The 25,594-nt window shown below is 41.6% G+C and overlaps 2 protein-coding genes across 9 annotated transcripts in view; one reads left to right on the forward strand and one right to left on the reverse strand.

Moving 5' to 3' along the window:
- The window catches only part of SPG11 (SPG11 vesicle trafficking associated, spatacsin), a 33,702-nt gene extending 18,670 nt beyond the window's left edge, over window positions 1-15,032 (reverse strand). For 3 of the 7 annotated variants that reach the window (XR_012589193.1, XR_012589194.1, XM_074601969.1), the window contains exons 1-19: window positions 14,746-15,032; window positions 13,562-13,743; window positions 12,581-12,808; window positions 11,583-11,781; window positions 10,853-10,990; window positions 10,053-10,516; window positions 9,622-9,795; window positions 9,020-9,148; window positions 8,491-8,646; window positions 6,989-7,167; window positions 6,645-6,821; window positions 6,083-6,154; window positions 5,528-5,655; window positions 4,674-4,852; window positions 3,984-4,191; window positions 3,300-3,503; window positions 2,282-2,388; window positions 1,347-1,492; window positions 336-497 (exon numbers count right to left, since the gene is read on the reverse strand). Coding sequence is in view for 5 of the 7 variants with exons in the window: in XM_074601969.1 (XP_074458070.1) it covers window positions 336-497; window positions 1,347-1,492; window positions 2,282-2,388; window positions 3,300-3,503; window positions 3,984-4,191; window positions 4,674-4,852; window positions 5,528-5,655; window positions 6,083-6,154; window positions 6,645-6,821; window positions 6,989-7,167; window positions 8,491-8,646; window positions 9,020-9,148; window positions 9,622-9,795; window positions 10,053-10,516; window positions 10,853-10,990; window positions 11,583-11,781; window positions 12,581-12,808; window positions 13,562-13,743; window positions 14,746-14,957 (3,444 nt within the window). In the remaining 2 variants the exon portion in view is untranslated. Of the gene's footprint in view, window positions 1-335; window positions 498-1,346; window positions 1,493-2,281; window positions 2,389-3,299; window positions 3,504-3,983; window positions 4,192-4,673; window positions 4,853-5,527; window positions 5,656-6,082; window positions 6,155-6,644; window positions 6,822-6,988; window positions 7,168-8,490; window positions 8,647-9,019; window positions 9,153-9,621; window positions 9,796-10,052; window positions 10,517-10,852; window positions 10,991-11,582; window positions 11,782-12,580; window positions 12,809-13,561; window positions 13,823-14,745 lie in introns of all 7 variants that reach the window. The other 4 variants (XM_074601965.1, XM_074601966.1, XM_074601968.1 and 1 more) reach the window with 4 other exon arrangements.
- Window positions 15,033-15,101: 69 nt separating this feature from the next.
- Window positions 15,102-23,844, forward strand: CIAO2A (cytosolic iron-sulfur assembly component 2A). Of its 2 annotated transcripts, XM_074601973.1 has the most exons (5): window positions 15,102-15,571; window positions 18,812-18,976; window positions 20,683-20,732; window positions 22,508-22,553; window positions 23,372-23,844. In XM_074601973.1, the coding sequence occupies exons 1-5, from the start codon at window positions 15,445-15,447 to the stop codon at window positions 23,467-23,469; spliced, it is 486 nt and encodes a 161-aa protein (XP_074458074.1). In that variant the 5' UTR covers window positions 15,102-15,444; the 3' UTR covers window positions 23,470-23,844. The 2 variants fall into 2 exon arrangements, with proteins under 2 accessions (XP_074458074.1, XP_074458075.1); XM_074601974.1 differs by lacking the exon at window positions 20,683-20,732 and having other exon boundaries at window positions 15,354-15,571.
- Window positions 23,845-25,594: the final 1,750 nt, after the last annotated feature.

The raw sequence follows: 25,594 nt of genomic DNA on the forward strand, positions 1-25,594 counted from the left end.
CGCTATCCTTTAATTCTCAATTTCAATTTCCCTTAGACAATTCTAAACAACCTGCCCACTGAACGCTGCACGAATGTCACTTCTCTGACATCCCAGGACTGCTGAAGTTAAACACTGCAGATGCCTTTACGGGTCTGGGGGAGCTGGGGGGAAGCCAGACTCACAGACACCATTTCAAAAAACTGTTCAGAATGAAGCTATAAACTGTAGCTCCAAATTAAAGATTCCAAGGAAACAACGTATGGTCCCCACCCTCCAGGCTTTAGCTGCAAACAAGCTTCTCTCAGTTTACTTTTGTTCTGCCAAAAAGCACCGCCGAGAAGCATTCTGTGTACCTGAACAAGATGGTAGAGAGAGATGTCAGGTGGCAAGATTCCATGAGAGGTACACGGGGGAAAGAGAGCGGCTCTGAGTTTGGGGTAAGGAGTCAATGCCATTTTTAAGAGCTGTGGATCGACTTTCTTTAGAGGTTTTTCAGTATCTTCATTCTGAAGAACCTACATTGCAAGGAAGCAAAAATATTTCATTAGGAAGAAGAAACCGCATTAAGGTAATAACAGAACAATCTTTGAATCCATTAAACAAACATATGCTGACATATGGCGACAACACAGGAAGTATCATTTTTTTCCTGGAAAATCCTATTAAGTTATAATAGACAGTACCTGGTATTTTAGATTACTGTGCTATGTCTCAAAAAGTTATCTGTATTAATCAATTCTGTTCCGACATGTGGTTCACCGAGCATTTTCTTTTAAAAGTATAAACGTTTACAATGTGCTTTTTGATCTCTAGAGCACAATGCAACCGATTAACAATGTAACCACTAAGCTGAAGTTTTTGATCTGTGCCTAGATTTTCAGCCTGTAAAAATAAAAATATGGAAGCCGAATAACCCCAATTCAGCTCCAAGCAGAAGAGCAGTCAGTTACCCGTTGCTTCATTTACTTATAAACTACAAATGACCACAAAAGGGGACAGTCGTCTAACAAATACAGCAACACCATTTCAAAGGTTTATTGAAAATATTTTTGCAAACTAAAACTATTTGAGGAACACAAGTGCCTATAAACTCTCTCAGCTGTAACTTGTTACGAAGGAATTAAATACTCCAACTCACAGCCACTGTGCCTTGCTATTTGTAAACCACGTAACCTCAAACCGCTCCACTCGCTTCATCTGGGCAACTAACATTGAAACACGCAACGCCAAAGACAGATTTTTATATGAAAATAAATTATATGATGGCGTTAATGTATTTATTTTAATTAGTGTACTCCTTTGAGTTTTCAACACCATGCGAGAACTTCTGCAAAAGCTTATCGACCCTTTGCTGCCCACCGTACCTGATCAATACCTCCAGGGGCGTACATCGTAGTCGCAAGTGCTAACAGCGTACGTCCTTCCAGGAGCATGCTGCTCACGCTGGCTTGGTTACTGGGAATCAAGATCTGAGCATTTGCTAGGCTAGCTTGAAAAATCGCCTTTGGATCTGAAAAGAAAAAAGTAAGACTTAATTTCATGCAAACACTATTAAATTGTTACATCGTGTATTAAAACAGTCCCATGACTATGAAAAAAGCTGGAGTTTCTAGTTTTTGTTGTTAATAGTGATTTTTCTCAATTTACTTATAAATACAGATAAGCTGTTCTAAATTTTACTGAGCTTTCCCAATTTCAAATCAGTTTTACCTACACAGATGGATTTGGATTGAGTCCCACAGTTTAGCATTGTATTGATTCAATTCTTTATCCTATACTGATCACGCTTTCTGAAAATCCTCCACTTGGGCTTACTTTTATCATTTGTTAACATGTAACTCTACAGAAAATGAAATGTTTTTTCAAAAAAGTGAAATGAGTTCAGGGCACAAATTCTACTCATTTTGAATGACAATAACAAAAAAAAAAAGCAAAATACATGATCTAAGGGGCAGAAAAGTCAAAATGCACCACGAGAACTAGAGGAAGCTTTAACAGTATACGCATTTTCTTCCGAATTCTCCTTCTGCTCAACCTGTGGGGAATATAATCAAATTGGAGGCAATGCTGATCATACACAAAATAATTCTCACGTATCTACAGCCTCCAAATCTTTATGTACAGTTTAAGTAGGAATTATAATTTGCATTTTAGAGATGAGGAACTGATACACACGTAAACGATTTGCCATGGTCAAAGACGAGTTTGCAGCAGAGCAGACAATTAAACCCCGCTGTGCCAAACACTCAGCCGGCAGCGCAAACATCAGGCCCCCGCTGGAGCGCGGCCGGACTCCTACCTCGTGGATTACTGGCAACCCCTCGACACTGCACAAGGAATTCAAACCAGGGATGCGCTTCATGCAGTTCCTTGTTATCCAAAATAGGGCAATTCGCAGGAGTTAAACTGGAAATAAGAGGAGTAGCAGCACAGTGGAAGTACAGTATTTATAACCATCCTCTGCCCCAGCATAGCACTGCACTATTAAGAGCATCTGACTTGGTGTTACAGTGACTTGTTTCATCCATCCTTATGAAAGTGTCCAATCACATCCCCCTCCTCTCCAAGACGTACAGCGTCAGCTGATGCGGCATCTCTGACAGTTCCCTTCTTTGAGATCCTCTTTCCGTGCTTGCTTCCGTAAATCAAAGTAACGGTTTCCAGACCTGACAACCCCAAACACTTTCCAAAGAAGGGATTTGATTCACAAATACCACTCTGTATAGTCTAAATATTTTATGCAAACTAAAATTGATTATGCAAACAAAACAAAACGTCTTGTTGGCTTTTCTCTGGTCCACTTTTACCTTCTTAATAATTACACTATGAAACTGGAGTTACAGCTAAAAAATTTCAATTGCAAAGTATTCATTAAGTGGGAAGTATTCATACAGTTCCAATACCTAATATTTCTTTCTCCTTCAAATCCCAACTAATCCTAATTTAGACGGAAACTAGCAATTTCTTTACTTGTGAATGCATCAAGAATGAACTCATACTTGTGTTCAAGTGAGAGTTTCTGAACAATGAGTTGGTTTGACTCATTTAAGATTGTATTGGTTATAGCATTATGCTATTACGACGATAATAATCTCCTTTAATGACTGACACGCAAATTAACCTCGACAAGACAACCTGAATAAAGCTTCAAAATACAGCATGAAACCTAACACACCGCCCCAGGGTTTTTCATTAAATGACACTGTTGTAACCCAAGTAGTCTCTCTCACCAAACAGCAAGGGCTGAGGAAAACTCTATTAAAATTGTTTCATTATTTAAATCTGCATGAGATTTGAGGGATGAAAAGCGCTCATACCTGTAATAGTCTAAGTAAGTGTATAACAGATATTGTAAATTGTGTTCCAAACAGTGAAGGACGAAACGAGCGTGGAAGTCCAGACCGCTTGCAGCGTTGTATTTTGGAACAGGGTGAGGATTTTGCAGTACTCCCCCAAGGTAAGACAGTCTTTGGAGCAGAAGTTCAAAATCTTCCAACTCAGAACAGACAAAAATTCCATTTCTATCAGAAAAGAGAAAAAGCATATGCACCGATTCAGTTCAAAATTATAAAGTAGACCTTTCCTTCTAGGGGATTACTTCACTACCGAGGCAAACACAACATGCCAAAATACCTTTGATAGTGCCCAAACAATATCGTAGTTACTACAATTCACTGCAGAGAAGTGAAATGCCCTGTTTTTAGAGTTTTCTCCCTTGCCTTAAAATGGGCATCAGGAATAGAATCACTGTGAAAGGTTGAAGAGCTGATAGAGGATTTCTGTTGCTCTCACGTTTCTTACTGTTTTCAGGTAACGCAAAGTGCAAGTACAAGACTAAAATTAAATTTATTAATGGATTTGTGCTGTTTCGAAAAAGGACACTAAATACGATATAAAAATTCATATGTATCAAATATTTTATTAACTTGTACCTCTACAGCTATCTGATTTTGGCTTCCCGTAAGATAGAAAAGTTAGTATAATGCATTAAGGGCACATACCTAGCCAGCTTGGTCAAGATATCACTTCTCATGTAGCTACTGCATAACATGTGCCGGTCAATAATGTCTGGGGTAAGAGGGGGCCAGTGAGCTTCTCCGCACAAGGGCTGGTTGGGCTCCGACTCTTCAATCCATGAACAAATATTAGGCCAATCATGCTGGGCTGTCAAGTGCATCCAAAGCACCTCAGGATTACACGTCTTGAGTTCTGTGTTTCAGAAAGGCAAAGAGATGAAACCGCCACAAACAAACACTACGTAAGAAATACTGACATTTCTTTATACATGTACGTATTTTTAAGGAACAGTTGCAAATACGATGCTGAGATGAAGTATACTGCGACAAGCTTGTCACAGCTTTATGCTGGAAAAGCTAAATGTAACACTACGGTGTAATAAGCTTTACAGAACGTAGCAGAGCGTGACATCTACAAGTGGCCGTGCATTAGACAAGTCCCTTTCAGCAAGTTCCACATTTTTCTCTACAGGAGGAACACAGATCCCTGCCAGAACGCAACAGGATGAAAACACACGGTTTACCCATTTTCACTGACAAAAAATAAGTGACCTACTGTGGTAGCACACAACTTTAGTGATACCAATGCCACTCCTACACGCTTGCAATACACTATGTCAAAGACGGATTTTTAATTCCCAATTTCTTTTAAGTCCTTAGTACCAGAATACTTGCCTTGGTGTGGTTTTCTGGGGAGAAGAATCATTTCCTGAATAAGCTCATCCCACCACTGAGCCCAGTTAAACATCACTCTGACTCTCCTGTTGTGAACCCGATGTCTGTCACAATTCAACAACGAGTCCAGAACAGCTGTACGTCTGGAAAAATCTTGTTCCTTTCTCCAGTTCTTGAAACTGCAATGAAATATGGCATTAGGACGTTTTCTAGTCCTGTTTTAGAAAACAGTCTACAACCTAACAAATGGGAGATGATGCAAGGGTCAACAAATTTTGCGAGGCCATTTTGAAGAGAGTTCTGGAAGTGGTGGCGGGACTTACTTCAGCTAAAAGCTCGAGAGCGCATACGAGAACAATAAGCAAAGAATTACTTCATTTTCCCAAAACTGGCATACCAAACGATAAGTATCGTAACATTTTAAAAATTATTTAACTGTAAAATGATTCTTCTAGGTTATTTTAGTTTGCTATATTATGGATATCATATATCAAAAATAGAGCAAACATTCCATCTGAACATGTTTCATTTGATTAATAATTCTTATAATATCATTTGTTATTAAAAATACTTCATTTATGGTGATGATGACACGAACAGAAGACCTCTGTTACACTGATGATATCCGTCGTGACTTCGTCTGGAAGACCACGACAGCAATTGTTACATTAATGAGAAAAGCAATCGTTCCCACACTGACCTTTATTTCTGCAAATGAAGACCAGTGAGAAATTAATGAAATTACAGAAGACCGTATTTTTTAGTGCAGTAAATCATACAGAACGTAGAAGCCAGCATATTTTAAATCCTATTAATGTTATTAATTAATAATTAAAACTGATAACCCACATTACCTGGAAAGAGATTGAATCTCTTTATTTTCTTGGAAGGATTCCGAGTAAAAGCTTTCAACCTGATGCACAAAGTCTATCATTTTCTTCTCTTTTTCAGAAAAATAATTTTCTTCTCGTAAAACTTTCACCTTTAATTCAAATTAAAGTATTACCTCCAATTACAATTTTTATCTACTTATAATATATTCAAGTTGTAAACGATCCTGCAAGTGTAAAGAGTTAACTAACTGTAGGAAAAAGTGCTGGAAGCGCTGAGGTCAATACATCCAAATTACAAGAGGGCCAGGAGTTCATACTGCGTGCAAGCAGATGAGAACTAGATCAGAGCCAGGACAAAGAAATGACATTTTAACCATTTTTTACTGCAAATATAAAAGAACACGGGAATGTCACTGGCATGTCTCAGCAACTACACTGCAAGGATGCAGGGACAAAACCTGTTTGTTCCCATCCTGAAAGTGTGTTCAATACAAGGCTTTCTCTCAGCATAAATACGCATCAGACTTCGGACCTGAGAACATCAGCTAGAACAAAAAAAGCCTTTTCTACACTTACCAACAAATCTCGTACATGTTTATCAACTGTGTAGAAACATATCTTATGCAATTCCTCCTTCACATCAAAGCCCTAACAAAAAAGAAGACACTCGTTGTATGCAAACTGTACAAATGCGTTGTATGCAAACTGTACACTGACAGAATAAACGCGCCTGCTTTCTTTCCAAAGCACACAACCCTTTACAAATGTGCTTCTGACAGCCGTTTCACCAGTTACTAAAGATGTCACAATAACCCAGTGACCTGCGTGATGTCTCCAGCATGTCTGGATACAAAATGTGTACCCTTTAATACCTGACTTGCCAGAATCACCTTTACACTTTGCTGATCGTGACATCAGCCAACACGCCCTCAGAAATAGGCTCCCTCAGCGTTCTGAAGGCGTTAGTGATCAAAGCAGTTCCTTAAAACAAGTTCATTTGCACTGTAACACATGTATGTGGTAGAATCAAAACATCCATAACACACCTAAATGCTCCCCATACTCTTAGCGTTCATCTATTTCATTAGTCACAAAGAAGTGTTAAGAACTATCAGCATGCTTATTGAACCCCTCTCACCATATTTCTTAAAAGTTCGGAGGCCTCTTTGGTATTATCCTTCAGAAGACGGTCATAGACCAGACTCAAACCTATCTGAATAAATACTTGAAGACTCTGAGCAGGATGCTGATGCATTCGGAAGAAGGTCTGGGCCTCTGGCATTTTGTTGCTTAAGATGGCCTCAGCGATGACTTCCTAAAAGGGGGACAAATGGAACAAATCGATCTCACTAATGCTCAGTGTTATTATCTTTATAATCCCTATACTGATTTTTTCCCCAACAGTTTAAGGACATTTCCATATTAATAATTTCCTTAAATGTATTTAATAAGAACAGTAAAAAATGGATGACTCATTTTTACCTCTGGTGTCAGTTTTTCCCACATGTGGCTTTCTTCTAATGCAGGCAGATCTTCCTCAAGATCACTTTCTGTGTGTTCCGTACTTATTTGCGGTTGAGGATATTTTCTCAGAAATTTTCTAAGTTTAATAATGTAATCAGTTAAAATATCTGCACCCTTCTGCAGGAATTCATCAGGTTCTGCCAAGAGCACGCAAGAGATCAGTTAAACGGAACTGAACAATACAGCCTTTTTAATGCTTAGCAATGCTGAATGCGTTCTCCTGGCTAACGAACGGAACACAGCTCAGAAGAAAGCGCACATCGGCTCTGCACTGCAATTTGACCTGCACAGGTGTGATGCTGGCCATCACTATCAGCACACTCTCAGGACAGAGTCACAATCCCACCAGTGCTCCAGAGAGGTCCCCCTGTCCCCACTGACGTGTCTTCCCCTTCGGGGACAAGTAAATGAGAACTGACGTTCTTTATTAATCCAACCAATCATTAGTCAGACAAAGTCCCGTTCAAAATGCAGGGACTTTTAAACATAACATTCATATAGTAAGAAAAAGGACTCCTAAAAATCACGTAGGAAAAAAAAAATGATTAAGAATAACAGGTAATGGTCTGCATCTTTTACTATGGGAAGAAATCGGTTCTGCTTTAACGTGTATGACCTGTTGGTCCACAAACTCAAAAGCACCACCCAGACAGCAATTCCGACCCAAGCAGCATGACAGCACACTGTGTGTTGGGACGTGTCACTCCACTGCCTATAGCTTTCTCTAGCAGAACAACTGTCCTCTGGAATTCTGTCATTTTAACACTTCACGATTATACCAGCTGTTACTCTAGTTTTGAACCTTTTAGGCTGTAGTTCAAAGAGCAACAGAGCAACAGTGCCAGCGTAAGCAGTCGTGCACTGCCACATCCAATCTGTAATCCCCATCAGACGCTGCTTCTTGCTTCCGTGACACCCCACGGGTTATACCGGGATGTGTGACTGCGTTGCCACATGGGAAATCAGACTGGGAAGTGCTCCAGAGAAAAAATAACCTGGTACGCTATTTTTTCAGCTGTATCAGTTTCTTAAACTAGTCTATTCCATTCCATTCCACAGCCACATAAATATTTGTGCCAGAATATTTCAAGTGGCAGCACTGAGAAAAGAACGAGCAGCTGAGGGCTAAGCCCAAGCCATTTAACTGCGCTACCACCAGGTATCCAGCAACAGCCTGGAAGTCCCGTCCTGCCACTCTTAGGCGTCCCCCAGTGATCCTGTTCACAGTATCCTGTCTGATTGGAGAGCCTGATTTTATCTGCTTGGGCTAACACAGATACTGTATTCAGATGAATTTCTCATGTTTCCCCTTAACATCTTTCATTCACTTCGCTCGAGCACTTATTTTTTTGTTCATTCTAGACAAATTTAGGCTTTTCATTAAAAAAATTACTTCTTCTTACCTATCTAAACAATGACACACTACATTACTACATATGATTCAAAATGAGCGATCTTACCCTCTGTGTGCACAAAAATTTCTTCAAGTTGCCTGCTGAGGAAAGTCAACGTGAGGTTTAGCAGCTGCTCAGAAAAGTGTTTACTCTGAGGCTCCATATCATTTTCTCTGATTGCTGAGCAAAGCAAGTTTAGAGCTGGCCTCAGCTCTTCCAAATCTGCAATATTTACACAAAAAGTTAAAACATCTGCACGCTACCATATGACTGATCACATAAATTTAAAATTTAAGTTAAAAGTCACAGAGGTATGCTACAAATATCTTCTAAAATGTGTCTAACAATATATGCAACATGATTTGCCTTCACATCAAAACGCTTATAATACATATTCCAATATCAGAACATGACAAAAACCCCCACACATTATGCACCATTTCTCTCTTATTTTCCAGAAGTAGGGAAGCTGTAATATAGCATCATCCAAACGTACAAGAGAACAGGCGATTCAATCTGCTTTTACAAACACACGGCCACGAACAGAAAGGCAATTAAATTTAAACCTCTGTGTAGCTGAAAGTATATTACTTACTTTTCAGGTAAGACTGGGATGCACTATCAGTAGACTGTTCGGGTCCAGAGCAGGGTGCAGACAGATTGAAAAGACCTTCTTTGCTTTTTAAAAATAAGTCTACTGTGTCTAGCTGACGATTTTCCAAACCTGCCTAGACAAACATGCAGTAGAACAATTAATTATGCACGTACTCTAAAAATATATATTCCACATTTGCTGCTAGTATTTTTACTTCATACTCAGTGACAAAACATACATGCAGAAAAAAAGAAGAAATTTAAACTTAGCGTGCAAGCCCTGTGGCCTGAAATAATAAGGTGACTTGTTCGGTTCCTGCCATGCTCCTTTAACAGGCAAAAATGCTTTTGGGTCCAATTAAGAGGGAGTTTTCAGCACTGCTTAGTTTAAATTTTTTATTTTTTTTCATGTGAGTTAACTTAGTTGCTTTATTTCTTCTTTTGGGTTACTCATCTGGGTTAGTCGGGTTTTTTATTGTTTATTTAATAACTAAACCATTACTTTTTGCCCCTAGGTTACTGAGGCATACTCTTAATTGTGTCTAAAAACACCATTAACATTGCTGAACTGTATTCATTACTTTAAAGAACTGTTTTTGTTACCTGTAAGACATGAAACAGATTTCTTTACCTCTAGCGCGTGTATCGGAATTGAACACCGTTCCCATCTGTTCAGATGACAAACAGAATCTACAACTCCAGCGCTGCCATAGATCATCAATCGATTCAAAAACTCTTCTTGAGTTAAACCAAATAGAACTAAGGAGAGACCATGCTCTAAATAAAAGAATTAAACCATAATTAAAAATATATAATCAAGCTGTGACACAGCAACATTTCTATCTATTGCCTCTCTTCCAAAATAATGACGCAAAGCTGTAGTGGCTCCATTTGGATTTCACCTCGGCAAGAACGCATTAGAAATTAGCCATCAGCAGCCAGGCAGCCAGGAAAGAAGAGCACTACCAGAAAAAAAATATAATGCTTTTATCAGAAGCCTACATCAGCACCATTATACAAATAAGCCCCCTCACCTGTCAGAAGAAGACATAATGGCACCCCTTCACTGCAATCCACATAAGCACTATTTTTGCCAAAGTGGTAATACGTCACATCTTGCGACTCAAAATCCCAGAGAGCAAGAGTCAATCCTTTGTCATTTGTCAGTACTACAAACAGGGCTTTAACTCCGGTTACCAATTTACACTCCAGTTTCACCACGTCTTGTGGTGCTTCTACAGGGATTTGTTTCCATTTCTGTCTTGCATCACTGAGGTTTGTACCATCGCTTCGTACTGGTTTGGAAGGGGCCCACGTAACAGCCCGTGGAAGAAAAGCCACCATCTTCTCAGAATTTTCATAGATTTCGGGATCGTGATCTTCAAGATGGGTAAAAAACTGATACCAAGGCAAATTCAAGTCATTCACCGAATCTGGAGAACCTGGTCGTCTTCTCCTCACTGCATCACACAGTGAGGACAGGTGTGCCTTCCAGGACCTGGGGTGAAGAATGAAGCTGCCTGTAATACCAGGAATTACGCCAAGAACAACGCAGATGAATCAATTTTTAAAGTTTCCTCAGTCAAATATATGCATTTTGCATTTTAAAATTACTAAACAATAATTACGCTTTGGAAGCTGTTTGATGACATACGTAAAGTTGTCTCGGCCCATTTCCTAACATCATCCTAACACTCAAAAGATTTAAAGCAGAATGAGCTGATTTTACTTGCCATAACTAAAATTTAAAAAAAATAAAAATCAGTAGTTTATTAATCAATGATGTAAAGGAGGCAAAACCCAGTCTGTTTTAGAAAGTAATTTCACTATGTACCTGTCTGTGCGGAAAGGCAAAGACAAAAGCTCCATGCTGTAGTCAGAACAAGCAAGGTCGTCCTCATCCACTCCTTCGGGAGGCTTCACTGGAAGGTTTTCAGAATCTCTCTTACAGAGCAAATGCCCAGGGAACTGTCTGTAAAGAAATAAATATTAAATGTCACCTCCCTCATAAATGATTTAAGATTTTTTTTCCTTTCATGTTTAACTCCTCCAGGAATGAAGTTTGAGAAAATGGGAGCTACCAGAGAAGCATTTTTCTCTCAGATAAGTAACATCCAGAAAAATGTATCCAGGTAAGCCATCGACGCCTGGTGCTATTTCCTTTGAGGTGGACACCACCTCTAAATTACAACATAGTCCTAATTTAGCAAGCAAAATCAGTTAAACTGTATCACAATAGTTTAACACTCCCATACTCTACAGTATTTCCAAAAGGTGCTACCGACCACCGCTGGCACTAATTGACAGCACGTACCTTAATCTTCCTAGAAAAAAACAGAAAGTCCAATACAAAGTTTTTCTATTTGTTAAACTGACAGAGCATAAATTGGAGGAAATAATAATGGGCAATCTTTAAACAAATATGAAATTTCCGCTCTACCACAGAGCCAGAACACAAATTAAAAAGCTGACGGCATCTCAACTATTATAGGACCAAGATTAGGCACTTTTAAATGTTAATTGTACACAAAGACTTTAATTTTGGAGTTCTGCTGCAAACACACCTGAAGTACTTGTTGAGATCCACGGAGATGGCATCGTTGGAAGAACTGACGATCACAGCAACACTGAGGTCATGCGACACTTTCAACGCAGTGAGCGGCGATGCGATGGCTGGGCTCCTGTCCTCATCCTGCACGTCTTCCTGGCAGAGCGCTACGTTGACCTTTGCTAGATTTGCACCATCAAAAGAGTCAAATACATCTTTAAACAGTGTCAAAGAAAACACCAGGCCTCAGATTGTCCAACAAACAAGGAAACACGTAGAAGGGGAAGGTGGTGAATTTCTGTTAACTTTGTGGTCCAAGCCAATCTCTGCACAACAAAACATTTAGAATTGTTTGTTTTACAATAGCATTTTAAGTTCAGCTAGGATCTAGCAGTGCACTGTGCTAGGTGCTGTACAAACACACAACTTGTGCCATCTCAAAAGAGTTAACTTGTACTTAGAAGTGAACTGGGACAAATATATATTGACAGCTATATAATTAGGAGGAAAACGTAACCTGATCTTATTGCATTTTTTTACATATGTGTCAGAAAAAATTGACGAAGACTAGGTTTACGTTGAGCACCTTGTGGGACAGCCTGCCAGGTTTGAGCTCCTGTTCTTTAGAACACAGAAGACGATGATCTGGTTTCCAAGCTGTGATTCCCTGCAGATCTGTAGACAATTTCTAAAGGACCTAATTAAGAAAGGCTAGTGACAGCAGACGTAAGCCTGTACAGAGATCCACATATCAAAAATGCTGAAAAGCATTACTCCAGTGTGAGACAGATTTCCAGTGGCATGTTCAGAAACTGCATTTGATACACGACTACAGCATTTTTACTACATTAACTAGCACTTTGCTACACAACCCCCTTTATTGAAAGTGTCTTCAAAACAGACACCTGAATTTCTTTCAAGACATTTCTGCTTAAAACCCTGACCGAAAAGTAAACCAACTTTTTTTTTAACAGACCATCTACACTGCCAGCTAGTCTCTACTGCAAAGGATACAAATCCAGCCAGAACTATCCAGCAGAAACAGGACGCCCCTGCAGAAGTGTGTATCTGTTATTCTTTCCAGAACTTGAGGAGACAGATCAAGGGTAAAGCAGTCACATGTCTCCAAGGGGGAGTCTTTTCCAGGAAAGGTAAGTCGCACCACAATAAACTTATTGAGCAGAAGTATGCATTTGCTGTTTTCAAAAGACAGTATCCTCAAAGAGAAAACTGAAGACGGACCTGTAAATTTAAAGAAATTTTAGGATTATAGCAATCTGGATCTTTTGATTTGTAAAAATATCTCCAGAAAAATCACAGCTCAAATTCATCGCCTACCATCTTAATAAAAGTTGGGATTGGTTTTAAATCTCACTTTCTGCATCAGAAGCACTAGTTTTAGAACAGTTTCCTAAAACAATGCAGGCCTTTCAAGTGGACAATGCTATGAAGAACACAAAAACTCATCACAAAATAATATTTCAGTCAGCACTGAAAACTACAATCTTTGGAAATAAAGATACTTTAGCAAGGGAGACTGTTTAAAAACATGTAAAACATCAAAGGTCTAGGTCCTGCAAAGACTCTGCATTCTAACTGCATGCTGTGTTTGCTAATCATGGAACTCAAACACACAATTAGTCCTCGTAGGATTAGTGAGAAGCCCTATCTCTGTTTTCTCCCCATCAGCTCCAATTAAAGGAAAATTTTGAGATAGCAGGGTTGCATTAATATGTTTTACTAGAGTTTATTTTTAACTTTGTGTCATCCAAACACCTTACTCTACAACAGTTTAACTCCCTCTAACAATGTCATCTTTGAATACAGAAATGTCTCTTTTATTTTGCAAGTTCATTAATACTGCTGCTGATCACCTTAAATCACCGTGAAAGTATCTGACGCTTCCCTACCGTTCAGTCAATTTGTTTCACCAGCTGAAGCAGAATTAGACCTATAATAATTTCAAATATGGAATACACATTGAAATTTACTCACTAATGTTTTTAGCTTCAAGGAGCTTTTTAAGTGTATCTTCCTTACAACTGTGCAGGGAAATTGGGTTGTATTTTCCATCTTCAACAGTGAATTCATAGACAAAGAGTTCATGACTTTTACTAAGAGCCAGTATTTTTGTCTTGTCTGCTTGTAGATCATCTTCTGTATTCTCCCACATGAAGCTGAAGATACAACATTCAGTATGTTTATTGACCTTAGTCTCTTTCCACATGGCATACGCTGAACAGTTCTGGAAGTGTGCTAACGATGGACAGTATAATTTTCATCTTTTGCTGTAAAGATGCTGCCACCGCCCCCTCCCTCCCAATACCAGAACATATTTCATCCCTAGCAGAGACTGCAATGCAAGACAGCGCTTGAGGAATCCCTGCGTCTCTTCCTCTCAAGAACACAGTGTTTTTCTATCCTTGGGTGTTTCCTTTAATCATCTGTAACACATGCCATGAGTGCTGCTCTGCTTCAAGACTTCTAGGAGGAGGAACACCAGCACTGCCAGCTAGGGAGAAGCAGAGCATATTGCCCATTTCCATATGTTTTGCCTCTCCATTGCTCAGGCTGAGAAACTCTTCAGGTGTCTGCCCCCACACCCGCTCTCTATGGAGGGGAGCAGGCAGAGACGAAACAGCGAGAAGGCAACTTAGGATGGTGCAGAGTGAAACACGAGACTAGAGCACCATAACAGTGCTGGTGTTGCTTGACACTGCAGATGTTGGGAACTGCAGTGTGACACTGGTTTTGACTCAGCATTAAAAGCTACTAAAGTGAAGTAAAAACATCTTGTGATCGCTGAATGTCACAAGAGCTTGCCCCTGACCAGCAGACAAGGAAGTCAAGCAGTCAGGGCACTATGAAATTTTAAGCCAGCAACTCAACAAAACCAGATAAATTTTCTTCTTCTTGTTTTTTGATCTACTGCAATGAATGCACCCACAACTAAACAAATGAGTAGATATAAATCAACATCCCCTCCAGCAACGGGATTTTAAGTGAAGAGCATCCCATTTCGAGGCAGAGTTGAGTTTTAAAGTCCCCCCTGTCTCCTGCAGCTTTCAGGGCCCTCAGCCCCCGGGGCCCGCCCGGCGCCTCTCACCAGAGCACAACGACGCCCGGGGGGGGGGGGCCCTCCCTGCCCCCCGTTCCCCTGCTCGCCCCCTGCCACTTACTCAGCCCAGTCTCCCGGGAGGACGCTGCCCCGGGCCCGGCCGCCTCCGCCCGGCACAAGAGACTCCAGGTAGATCCCACCAGGGACCAGGAGGCTGCCCAGAGCGTCTTGGCCCCTGCTCAGCCGGACCCAGGCCGCGTCCCGCAGGGAGCCCTGCGTCTGCCCCCAGAGGGGCGCCAGCAGTACGCGCAGCTCCCGCTTCGCCCCCTCCATCCTCCTCAGGGAGAGCCGCCACCCGCACCCCGGCCCGCCGCCATCTTGGACGGGGGGCCAGCCCTTCCTTCCGGTCAGCTGACAGCGCTGACCAGTCCCGCGACGCGACTACAACTCCCAGCAGGCACCGCGGGCCGGCAAGGCGAGCTGTGAGTTGTAGTCTCCGTCAGACCAAGGTAGGCCTCCGGGGGGCCTTTATGCCGACAGCGCTGCTCGGGGTGGCTGAGCCCCCGTGGGCTACCGGGCTACCTGCGGTGGCTCATCCACCCCGAGCAGCGCGGTGAAACTCCTGCGAATCCGCGCGGCAGCACGGGTTAAACACGTCCCGCGGGACTCAACGGCCCGTCCCCGCCTCTGGGCGCGACTTCGACAGCTTTGACCCCGCCCCCTCCCCGCCCTGGCCGCGCCCCCGAAGAAGTTCCCTCTGGCGGCGGCGGACGGTGGCCGGGAGGGTCCGTTTCGCGCTCTCCCATGGCGGAGCGGGAGGATGTCGCTTGTGTTGGGGCTGCTGTCGCACACGCTGAGCAAGGTGCTGTGGTACTCCGGGCTGCGTAGGGGCTGCCATGCTCCCCGGAGCCAGGCCATGGAGCAGGACAAGGCGCTCGAGGTTTACGGTGACTGTCGTGGGGCTGGTGGAGGGTTCAAGGGTCGCCTCTCTCGGGGAGGCCTGGCGTGAGGGGCTGTGGGGCGTGAGGGGACTGCGAGGGGCGGTGGGGCGAGGTTGTGAGGGGATGGGGGTCTGTGAGAGGCCGGGGGTCCTTGACGGGCCGTGGGGCGGGAGTCTGTGAGGGGCTGTAGGTCTGTGAGGGTCCCGGGGGTCGTTGGTGCTGTGCCCTTGGTGGGGGTGAGGTGGGGGAGGCCAAGCCCTGCCCAGCCCTTGTGGGGGGCCGAGAGCCGTGTCCTGGGGTTGAGCGTGTGGGGAGTGCTCCTGCGGGGCCCCGGGGGGGGACTGGAGTGAAGGTGGTTGCTCTTGGTGTGGGGCAGGATGGGGGTATATTTGGTATATTTGATTTACTTGAGAATTGGAATCGCTGTTAGGGAGGCGGGGCGTGGACGGGTCACCCTCGGGGTGCCGGAGAAGTGTCCAGGTAAGGGTGAGGCCTTGGGGGCTCTCTGGCTTTCCCCAGCCACACCGCCGGCCTCAGGCCGTGTCTGGATGCTTCGACCTTGGGATGGAGCATGTGCCTTGGTCACTGTTAGGATCCTGAGTGAGGAGTGCGCGGAGACAACTGTCTTAATGCACCGCGTGACTGGTGGGTGATGCTGTGGCTTCCCAGCTCCCAGGCGTGTGGGAACGGGCTGCGCTGCTGCTGGGCTCACTCAGCCCCTGCGCTGGGGGCAGTTACCTTAATGTTTCATCACCTTAGACAGAAGAGGAGCCACACACACCTGGAAAGGCAAGTCATTCCAGAAAGGTCAGCCAGATAGTCCAGCAGAATGGAGATTTCTGTTACTGAATGACTGGGGTTTTTGTAAAATATGGAGAGATTTCACCTCTGGAAATGCTGCATGTAGGATATTAGAGGATTCCAAAAACTTTGTCAGGCCTCAAGGCACTGTTATTTTGTAGGTAGTTCAGAGTAGGGTGAAGATTTTGTGTAGCACCGTACACAGTTTTATCTAAGATGTCCTGGTTTGAGGTAAAAGAAGAAACAAAGTCAAACAAACTAAATTTTAAAACTTGAGTGATGTTTAAATATAGGTACTTTAAAACATCAGTCGTTCTAAGTAATAACGAAGTGGTCCTGTTGATTTCAGTTCATCCATAGGGTTATGCTTGTGCATGATCTTTGCAGAACTAAAGCATCTGTCTATGTAAAACTTAGATTTAAAAGACCAGAGGCATCCCTGAAGTACTACTGAACTAAATCAACTTTAGTGTTCCTGCTTGGTGAAGTAATCGATTTCTTCTTTATGTGGGCCTTTTCACATAGAAAGAGGATAAAGTTTAAAAATAGAGGAAGAAATATATCAGAAATTACAAGGAAATGTGTATGTGAAGATACTTCTGTTGTATGTATATATGAAGTAATTTCAGTTGGACTAGGTGGTTGTTGCAGGTCCCTTCAGCTGAACTATTCTGTTCTTATGGATGAAACGCCAAAGTCATTTCAGTGAGAATACTCCTGCTTAAAATCAAGTGGAATTAGATGTTGCAGGATCAAAACCTTTTTATTTAAGTAGTCTTCCTGTTTTGATCTCAATGAAAACAGAAAGTTTGTTTGGCTAGACTTCTGTAGTTGTCTAAGGCTGTAAGCAAAAAGTGATACTAGAGACAGAACAATGGAAAAAAGGTGAAACTACTTTTTAGCAGTCTGACAAATGAGACTTTTAATCTGTTTGCTGGAAGACATTCTAATAAAGCTAGACATTTTGTTTGCTTGTTACCATCATGGTCCTTAAGGTAATTGAGCAGACAGTTACCAGTTCTTTGGGAACACAAGAACAAAGCCTTGTGGCATCTACTGTGTCTTCTAGGCTTGTAATTCAGCAGCATCACATCCCTATGATGTAGTTAGAGAAAGAGAGGCTAGGAGCTTCAGGATGATTCAAGCAACTGCCTGCTTCCCTGGAAATTAGGGAACAGGGCTCAGTTCTCTCATTCATCCCAAATTTTCTTTTCTGGTATGAGTGATGACAACTTACTTTGGACAGCAAGTGTTTCCCAGCCCTGCTGAAAGGATTACCTAGGTTTTGAGAGCAATATGAGTAGCCCTTGCAGGAAGATAAGAGGCTCTGAGAAGGTGAGGTGAGCACCAGGAGTGAAAGCTTGTACAACTGTACAGATATAAGTCTTTTCCTCCCTCCCAGGTCAGAGACTTTAGGGTATGCCTGCACGGATGGAGTCCAGACAGACATGAACTACCGTTCCTGCCTGCTGGCTGCCTGCTTCCTTCCTGCCTGGAAATAATATAGCAATATTAGTGCCATGTTGTGCTGCGCCTGCGATCCCTGCTGAGAGGCTGAGCCTGGCAGCTTCATGGCAGCAATGTGCTGAGAGCAGCTTTGCAGCTCCCAAGTGAAGAGCTGGGAGGGTCTGTCTGTACCTGAAGATAGACTGAAGTAATTTGCAGTCCTGGAGGCCGGTGTCACATCGGCTTTTGCAATACAGTTAGCGATTGTAGCAGAGCTGTTGGTAGGGCTATGCTAAAAAGAAAATCACTACAGTTAGCTAAAGATATCTTCCCTTTCTTTTTTGTCACCTGTTTTTTAAACTGATCTTAACCTGTATCCCTGTAGTTAACTTTTTTTATACCAGAAATGTTCGTACCTGAACTTCCAAGGGGGAAACAACGCCGTACAAGGCAGAAGTGAGCGCGAGGTGACAGCTGGGAACTTCCTCAGTTTGGATTTCACTGTCAAAATCGGTGTCTCTTCGAGTTATGCCATGTACATGGCACAGATATGAATAGCCTAGAGATCTCATTGCCTTCTGTGCTACGTTGCTCAGCAAACACATGGAAATACAGAGACTTCTTTTTTCAGGCCTTTAGGAAATTTACTGAATTCATATACTCTCTTGTGCGTTATTTTTCAGTGTCCTATAATCAAAAATCGTAGCTTTTGAATATTACTTTAAAACCTTTTCTCTATGGAAAAGCAACAATAAATGTAATTCTATTTCATGGTATGATGAAACCTCCTTAAGCTATTCCAGAACACATTGCTTCTACAAAGGTAATGCTGCTTTTCATTTTCTGTATGGGTATATTAAACTTAGTTGATCTTTACAGCTCTGTCTTTTCTGAAGAGAAGCAAAACAAACAATGCTGGGAAGATGGTTTCTAATAAAAGTACCTTTTATTAAATTCAGGAAAGCTACTTTATTGATAGTCACTTGTCTTCTACTTTAGATATAATCCGTACTATCCGGGACCCGGAGAAACCTAATACTTTAGAAGAACTGGAAGTGGTAACGGAAAGCTGTGTTGAAGTGCAAGAGATAGGTGAAGATGAATATCTGGTTATCATCAGGTTTACACCAACAGTACCTCATTGCTCTTTGGCTACTCTCATTGGTAAGATTTCTGTTTCATTAAATCTGTAACAATGAACGTAAAGTTAATTAGGTTGTCTGAATAAGTTCAGTCTTTGTTAAAATTCAGTATTGCTTTGCTGGTAGTTTGACCAGGAATTTCATCTTGAGAACCCTACTAGCAATGCAAACAAAGAAAAACATCCAACTGTTTTTATCAAGTTAGGGAAACTCTTCAAAGAGAAGCTCTCAAAAATCTGCTGGGAAGTGGTACAGAATTCCTTCTTTATGTTCTCCAAATTATTTTAGTAATGTTAAATTGAAAATTTGTCAGCCCTTAAATTTAAAAAAGTGTTAAAACTTTATGATTATTTCCCATATCTTTCCCTTACCTTATGGGCTGTTCTCCATTCCCGCACATGTACAAAAAACCCCACGTGCAATCCAAGAATACAAAAAAAAATTCCAGACTGTTAGGACTTTGAAAGCAACTAAGTTGAATTAGAATCTACGCTGGCTTATTTTGCTTTTCTTCTTCTTTATTATTTGTGGCGAGATCGCATATGAAAAATCATGTCTGAGATTTCTGAAATGTTTTGTGTAAGCGTACCAAGGTTAGCAACTCTTTTCATTATATATCGATACTAAGATTTCTCAGTCTGTTTCAAAGATGTAAGGGAAAATAGGTATTTAGTGAAGAAGTATGTGTATTTATGCCCAAATAAACCTCTGCAGCTTTATGTAGAAAGTGAAGTATAGATAGTAAAACATTAAATAAATTATTACTGTTTGGCATGCTATAGTTTGACCCTGTTAGGAATGTCAGTGGGTTAAGGCTCAGACCTGAGGATCAATGATATACATGTCAAATCTTGAACTTCGTGCTAATCGTGTTCTCAGAACTTAAATGTCGGACAGGTCTTTGATGTCTGTTTGATTGTGCAGTCCTTATCGGTATTATGTGACCTCTGAAGCACAGTTCCTCGTGCTGTTACAGGAAGGGGTTATGGTAACTGGTTTAAATAGTTGGGTAGTATATTTAAGAATGTAGGCAGTAAACAGGGGTTTTTTTCCCAAACTTCCTTACCTGTACAGAGTGCTCTAAGCTGGTAGTTCTTTTGGGGAATATTTTCTATTGCTGTTGCCCCTGGCTCAGCCTGAGGACAAACTGGGGCTGCGGGATGGCTTTGTGTAGCTCATGGCAAAGGTGGGCCTTGTGGGGAAGCTGTAATGGATGAGTGGTGGGGGTGTCCCCAAACTTGGGTCTGGTTCCCAAAGACGAACCACAGCACTCCTGCTCAGTCCGTACCTTAGACAGTAAAAAGTGAAGTTAAGAGCTTCAGTTGCCCCCAAGTCATTGCAGGCTTGTGGTCTTCAAGTAATTTATGTTGAATTTTTTTTAACAAATGTACGGATGCAGCCACAATGACAGCCGGGAAGCTCTATCAGAAATATAGAGGAAAGCTGGAAATGGAGGAATTAGGCTGCATTTAGTGTTTCTAGGAGGTGTTTAGAGACCAGAGACCTCCTAAACTTGTAAGGCAGGTATGAGCTTAACTGAGAAGCTACATCCAAAGAGTCAAACCACAAGTTATTTAGTCTCCTCTGTGGCATGTGCTGCTCAGAATACAAAAGGAGAAGGTTTTCCATTATACTGGTGTTTGTTGATTGTTAAATATGGATTTTCTGAAAATGTACCCCAAACCTTGAATTTTACAAGAAAATCTCTTATCTTTTTTGTTTGAACAGGCCTTTGTTTAAGAATAAAACTTCAGAGATGTTTGCCTTTTAGACATAAGGTAAAGTGTCTGCTCTGGAACTTGCTTTAAACTGCATGAATATATGCCAGGGTCTCTTTATAAGAGCGTATGCTGCAGGATCAAGTAATGTGCAAGCTGTGATTAAGGATGGGGTCTTTTTAAAGCTTGTCACTTGCCTGTGGAGGGAGTGAATGTTGCAGTACAGTGTAGCACCTGAAGGGATCTGTGAATAACTGTGGTTCTTCCTTTCCTTTACAAAAGACGGTTTGTTGCTGCACTTCTGAAATACAGTGTGTTTCAAGGAATTTCCTCACCAGCTGTCATTCTGGTTCTTGCTTGGTGGAAAAGAGGGTGTTTCCAAATCCAGCGTTACAAAGAATCAGTCATACTCTTGCCTTGGGGAAAATGAATTCGGCCTTCTGCAATATCTCAATATATCTAAGCATCATGAATATAAATATTAATAGTTACTGACTCTGCTGTACCATCTGGAATATCTGAGAGTTCTCTCCAGTGGACCAACCCTCTGTGAGTGAGCCCTGAAAGTAAGAGAACTACTCTGTTGGCAGTCAGAAACCATTAAGGGGAGTTCCACGGCTTTACGTAGGCATCATCTAGGAAGTAAAAACTTCAGGTTCATTAGCGTTTAGAAAAACTGCAGAATTCAAAACTGAAACTGCATTGAGGGAATCTCTTCATGACCCATGTCTTAGGAGCTGTTGTATAGACGGCATACGGGCCTGACCCTGGTCAATATACTGTTCCTAACAGGGGCCAGCCCTCACCGTGCTGCTGGAGTGTAAGAAACTAAATAGGAAACGGGGGGTTAATATATCCTTAAAGAAAGCCGTTTGGGTCTTAGCAGGAACTAAGAGTGGACCCTTAATGACAAACATAGTCTTTATAGACCTTTAGAAATCTGCCTGAAATAATTTAAAGTATATATTCATTAGCTTAGGATTTCTGGTATTGGTTTTTTGTTGTGTTGTTTTTACAGTTGTTAGCTTCATCTTTCCAATTAAACAGTGTAAAGTGAGACTTGCATTTCTAGAAAATTAGGTAGACAGAGATTTGTTATGCTGGACACATGGTAACGAATAGGTTCAGCTTCAGGGAGATAAGATGAAAGGCGTAGGATTTGTTTACTTGGTTTTCCTTCGGTACATCAGTTTTATGAGATCTCCTTGCAGTTTAGCGTGTGAGTGGGTTTTGTTGTTTTCCAGGCCTGTTAAATGCAGCAAGGTCATTTAGGCCTGATTCTAGTCTTTTAATCTGTTCCTATGCAGGAAATAGATACTGCATTACACTACCATTTTCAAACAGAATATTTGTGTTTCTCATCATTGAGCAAAACTGATTAGGAATCTCTTCCCAAGGATGTGTTTTTTCAAGAGTGCTCAGCTTGTGAAAGTGACACGTGCAATTCTGGTGGCTTTTAAACAAATTGTTCCTCATTTGTGGCCTGCAGAGAACTTGTTGGGAAAGTAGTGCCAGTTCTCCACTCTTTTTCCAGTAGCCTAACTGCAATGACTTTTTCACCAGAGCAGTTGATCTGACTGAGGAATGAGTGCCTCCACAATTTTGAAGACCGATTATTGGGGCCTCTCTGAATTGGGGGAGGAGATGGTCTTGCGGTTGTGTTGCAGTGACGTCTAAGATCAGCTCTTGTCATTGATCCCCTTTCATTGTCTGTGAACATTTTTAAAAGTATGAATTACATGCATTGTATGTGTATTGTACAATTTTTGTTCTTCCGGTAATGTGTACATTTAAGTGTTAAGGTATGCATCTAACATTATCGATCTCTCCTCTAGCTGGAAATCTACATATCTGAAGGTACACATTCCACTGAAGAAGACAGTAAGTAGAGCTTATGAACGAGTGAGTGCGGCTTTAGCCTGTGTGTTTGTGTTCTTTTGAGATGTCCTTTTCGGAAATGAATACACTGTTAAAGCTTTAAAATGAACCTCGTAGTTGGGGCTGTTTGAAGAGCTGTATTGGTACTGTGAACGTGTGCTGCTTCTTGTTGGGTTGGTCCTTTTTTAAACAAACCAACCCCACAGCTCTTGCGGGTGTTGAGTTGGGTTTATAACAAAAGACGTTGCTACTGTGCTGCTGGATAACTTAACACGAAGAACTTCCCGACTGGTTGATCTCGCTATCTTAACATCATCATTACAAAAACATAAGTTTCTCAGTCAATGTTTAAAATAAAAGTTTCAGGACATCGAAGTTCTTTCAAAGGTATAGCCAATCACTGTCTTAAACAGCTGTTAAAGCCTTTGTCCTCGGCTTTTTTGTCCTTAAGCATTAGATATCTTTGTATGGGGAAAATCAGTTTTTTTGATGAAATGACTAGAAATTGAACCTGGAGAACTAGGACTACTAATTTGTCACGAATTTCACATTTGATTTTGAGACACGTGATTAGAGCACCTTACATTCTTTTCCTAAACTAGAAAAGTAACAAAAATGCTTGATTTCTGATTAAAAAAAGCTGGCATGATGTCCTGTTACTCTACAGCAGCATTTTCTCAGTCTTTGAGCTGGCCGTTCACTAGCTTTGGAAAATCATCACCGCAGTATGATAGCGAGCATTTGTCACGTTGCTGATGCAGTAGGTGTAACGTACCACTGGAAACTGCTTCTGACGTTACCTTTCGTGTCATGTTTTGCAGTCAACAAACAAATCAATGACAAAGAGAGAGTAGCAGCTGCGATGGAGAATCCAAACTTGCGGGAAATCGTGGAGCAGTGCGTTACAGAGCCTGACTAGTAGCTGTTAATACCCACAGAGTATTTGATACATTTCTTAAACTATTTTTGTTTAAAAGAAAAAAGAAAATAATAATAATCAAGGCCTTGAGTTTAATACTTGAGTTCTTTTTATCTTCCACATGTTTTTTAAGAGAAATTGTTTATAAGATAGATTTAAATTATGATGAATTAGTCTCTAAAATAACGTGAAGTGTATAGTGTTAAGAGTTTGTAATTTCTGGTGTCCAGAGAAATATTTTATGATTAAAACCAAAACAACCCATATGTATTGCCTTCTGATAGACATTGTGATATAAATTCAGTTTTGCAAGTTAAATTTCTACATTCTTTCAATCACTGCACTGTAAAAATAAAACAGATTCTTATACTGAAATGCTGCTTTCTGAGTTCAGAAATTTTCATTGTTTTTTCTTCCTTTTAAGCTTAGGTTTAGATTTCTGTTAGAGAAGGACACATTTAATTCAACTTCGTTGTTGATAAACACGTTAAAGCTGAAATAAATTCAGAAAAAGAATTAGGAGCAAAGAGACTGGACTAGAACAAGCTATATTCTTACTGGGACACTATTCCTGCTAAATGTTTGCTTTTTTTCTCTGTAAGTATGTGTTTCTGATTCTGCAGGTTTTCCTTTATAATTATCCTGGGGTGAAATTTTCCTATGGACAAGATCTTGCCAGTTTGATGCTGCTTTTTCTTGGGGCTCACCTGCAGCGTGGAGGGTGAGAGGCTCCCGCAGCCCTTCATCACTGTGGTTCCCGCTGTCCTCTCTCTGTTGCTGCTCCCTCACCCAGAGAATCCTGTCTGGGGTGTCCGTGACGTTGCCAGCTCCACACGTGTGCTCGCTGGAGAGGTTCCCTAGGCTTCCTTTCCATTGCAGCTGAGGATTTGACTGTGGATTTACCTTTCCCTGAAGAACTAGGCAGATATTTCTGCCTCAGCTGGCCTTCTCCCAGGGAAGTGACGTTCAGCATCTGCCATGCAGCCACAGGAGGGCCCCAGTGGTTAATGTATGTAGGGGGGAGAGGCTGCTGCCACCCCTCATGTCCCATGGCACCTGACACACCGTTTGTGTTATCTGGTCAATGCCTAGTTATCCCCCGCAGTGGCTCAGGAGAGACTGAGGGAGCCGTTCCTCCGTGAAATAGTGATTGCTCTAGTGGGCTTGTGTTTGGTTAAACGGGGAGAAATCCTTGGAGTTCAGTGCAAACATCTGTTGAGATTTCAGGGATTTGTAACCATTTTAATAATAAGCCACGTAAAGCTTTCCTGAAGGCACGCAACAATTGAGTGGTCTGCGGCTAGGCCTTGTGTTATAAACAGCGGGGGAAATCTTTCCCTTTGTAAAACAGTGTACTGACACTTGTCACAGCTGTGCCAACAAGAGCTCGTCATCTCCCTGCTTCCAATGCCAAAGTTATCTTTAAAAAAAAAAGGGGGGGGGGGGAGAACAATCCCCTTTTCCCATAAGTTACTGCACATCTGCAGAACTGTCAGTTCTAGTGCCTGTGTGGAAAATTACCTTCTTAACTCCAGTTACTCAGCTTCAATTAAATTTTACTTAGATTTCCAAAGGCTTTCTGCCCTCCTAGCTCACCCTGAATTCAGCTTGAAGGAAGAACGTATGTCCTTAAGCAGCACTTTCTACAGATGCTTCTAAAGTGTAATTAGATGTGAGCTTGCATGTGGGACACTGCTGTGTCACTACCTCAGGTGTTCAACAGAACGTGAAGGGAATTAGCTATTTGATGTTTGCATGGGAAACTAAAAACTTGGTACCGTTTCCAAAATAAGTAAAGAACCCATGGACCAGGTTTATTTTTAAATCCTCCTTTGGGCAAAACCTAAATTCTCTGTGTTTAGACTCCTGCTGGAACGGTCTATCATGGAGTATCCTGAAAGATGCATTTTGCAAGGTTTTCGGTTGGGTTTCTGTTGGTTGGTTGGGAGGTTTTTTTCAGCTGGGAAAAATCATTAATTGGTAACTACTTCTGTAAAATATTTTATTTTCTATGAAAAGCAGGTGGAGATATTTTCCCATGGTAAGGTTCCCAGTTTTGCTGTACTGTGCCGTTAAAACAGAAGTATGGAACAAGAGCAATGTTTTTATTCCCCACTGATTACTC

The sequence above is a fragment of the Larus michahellis genome, chromosome 9 (assembly GCF_964199755.1).
Source record: "Larus michahellis chromosome 9, bLarMic1.1, whole genome shotgun sequence".
Taxonomy (NCBI): Eukaryota; Metazoa; Chordata; class Aves; order Charadriiformes; family Laridae; genus Larus; species Larus michahellis.

Bases quoted from the DNA above. Each gene is read 5' to 3' on its own strand.
- CIAO2A (XM_074601973.1), top strand. From the start codon at position 15,445: ATGTCGCTTGTGTTGGGGCTGCTGTCGCACACGCTGAGCAAGGTGCTG. The intron at 18,977-20,682 runs GTAAGATTTCTG...TTGTTTGAACAG, and splicing joins CTCTTTGGCTACTCTCATTG to GCCTTTGTTTAAGAATAAAA. The intron at 22,554-23,371 runs GTAAGTAGAGCT...CATGTTTTGCAG, and splicing joins ACATTCCACTGAAGAAGACA to TCAACAAACAAATCAATGAC.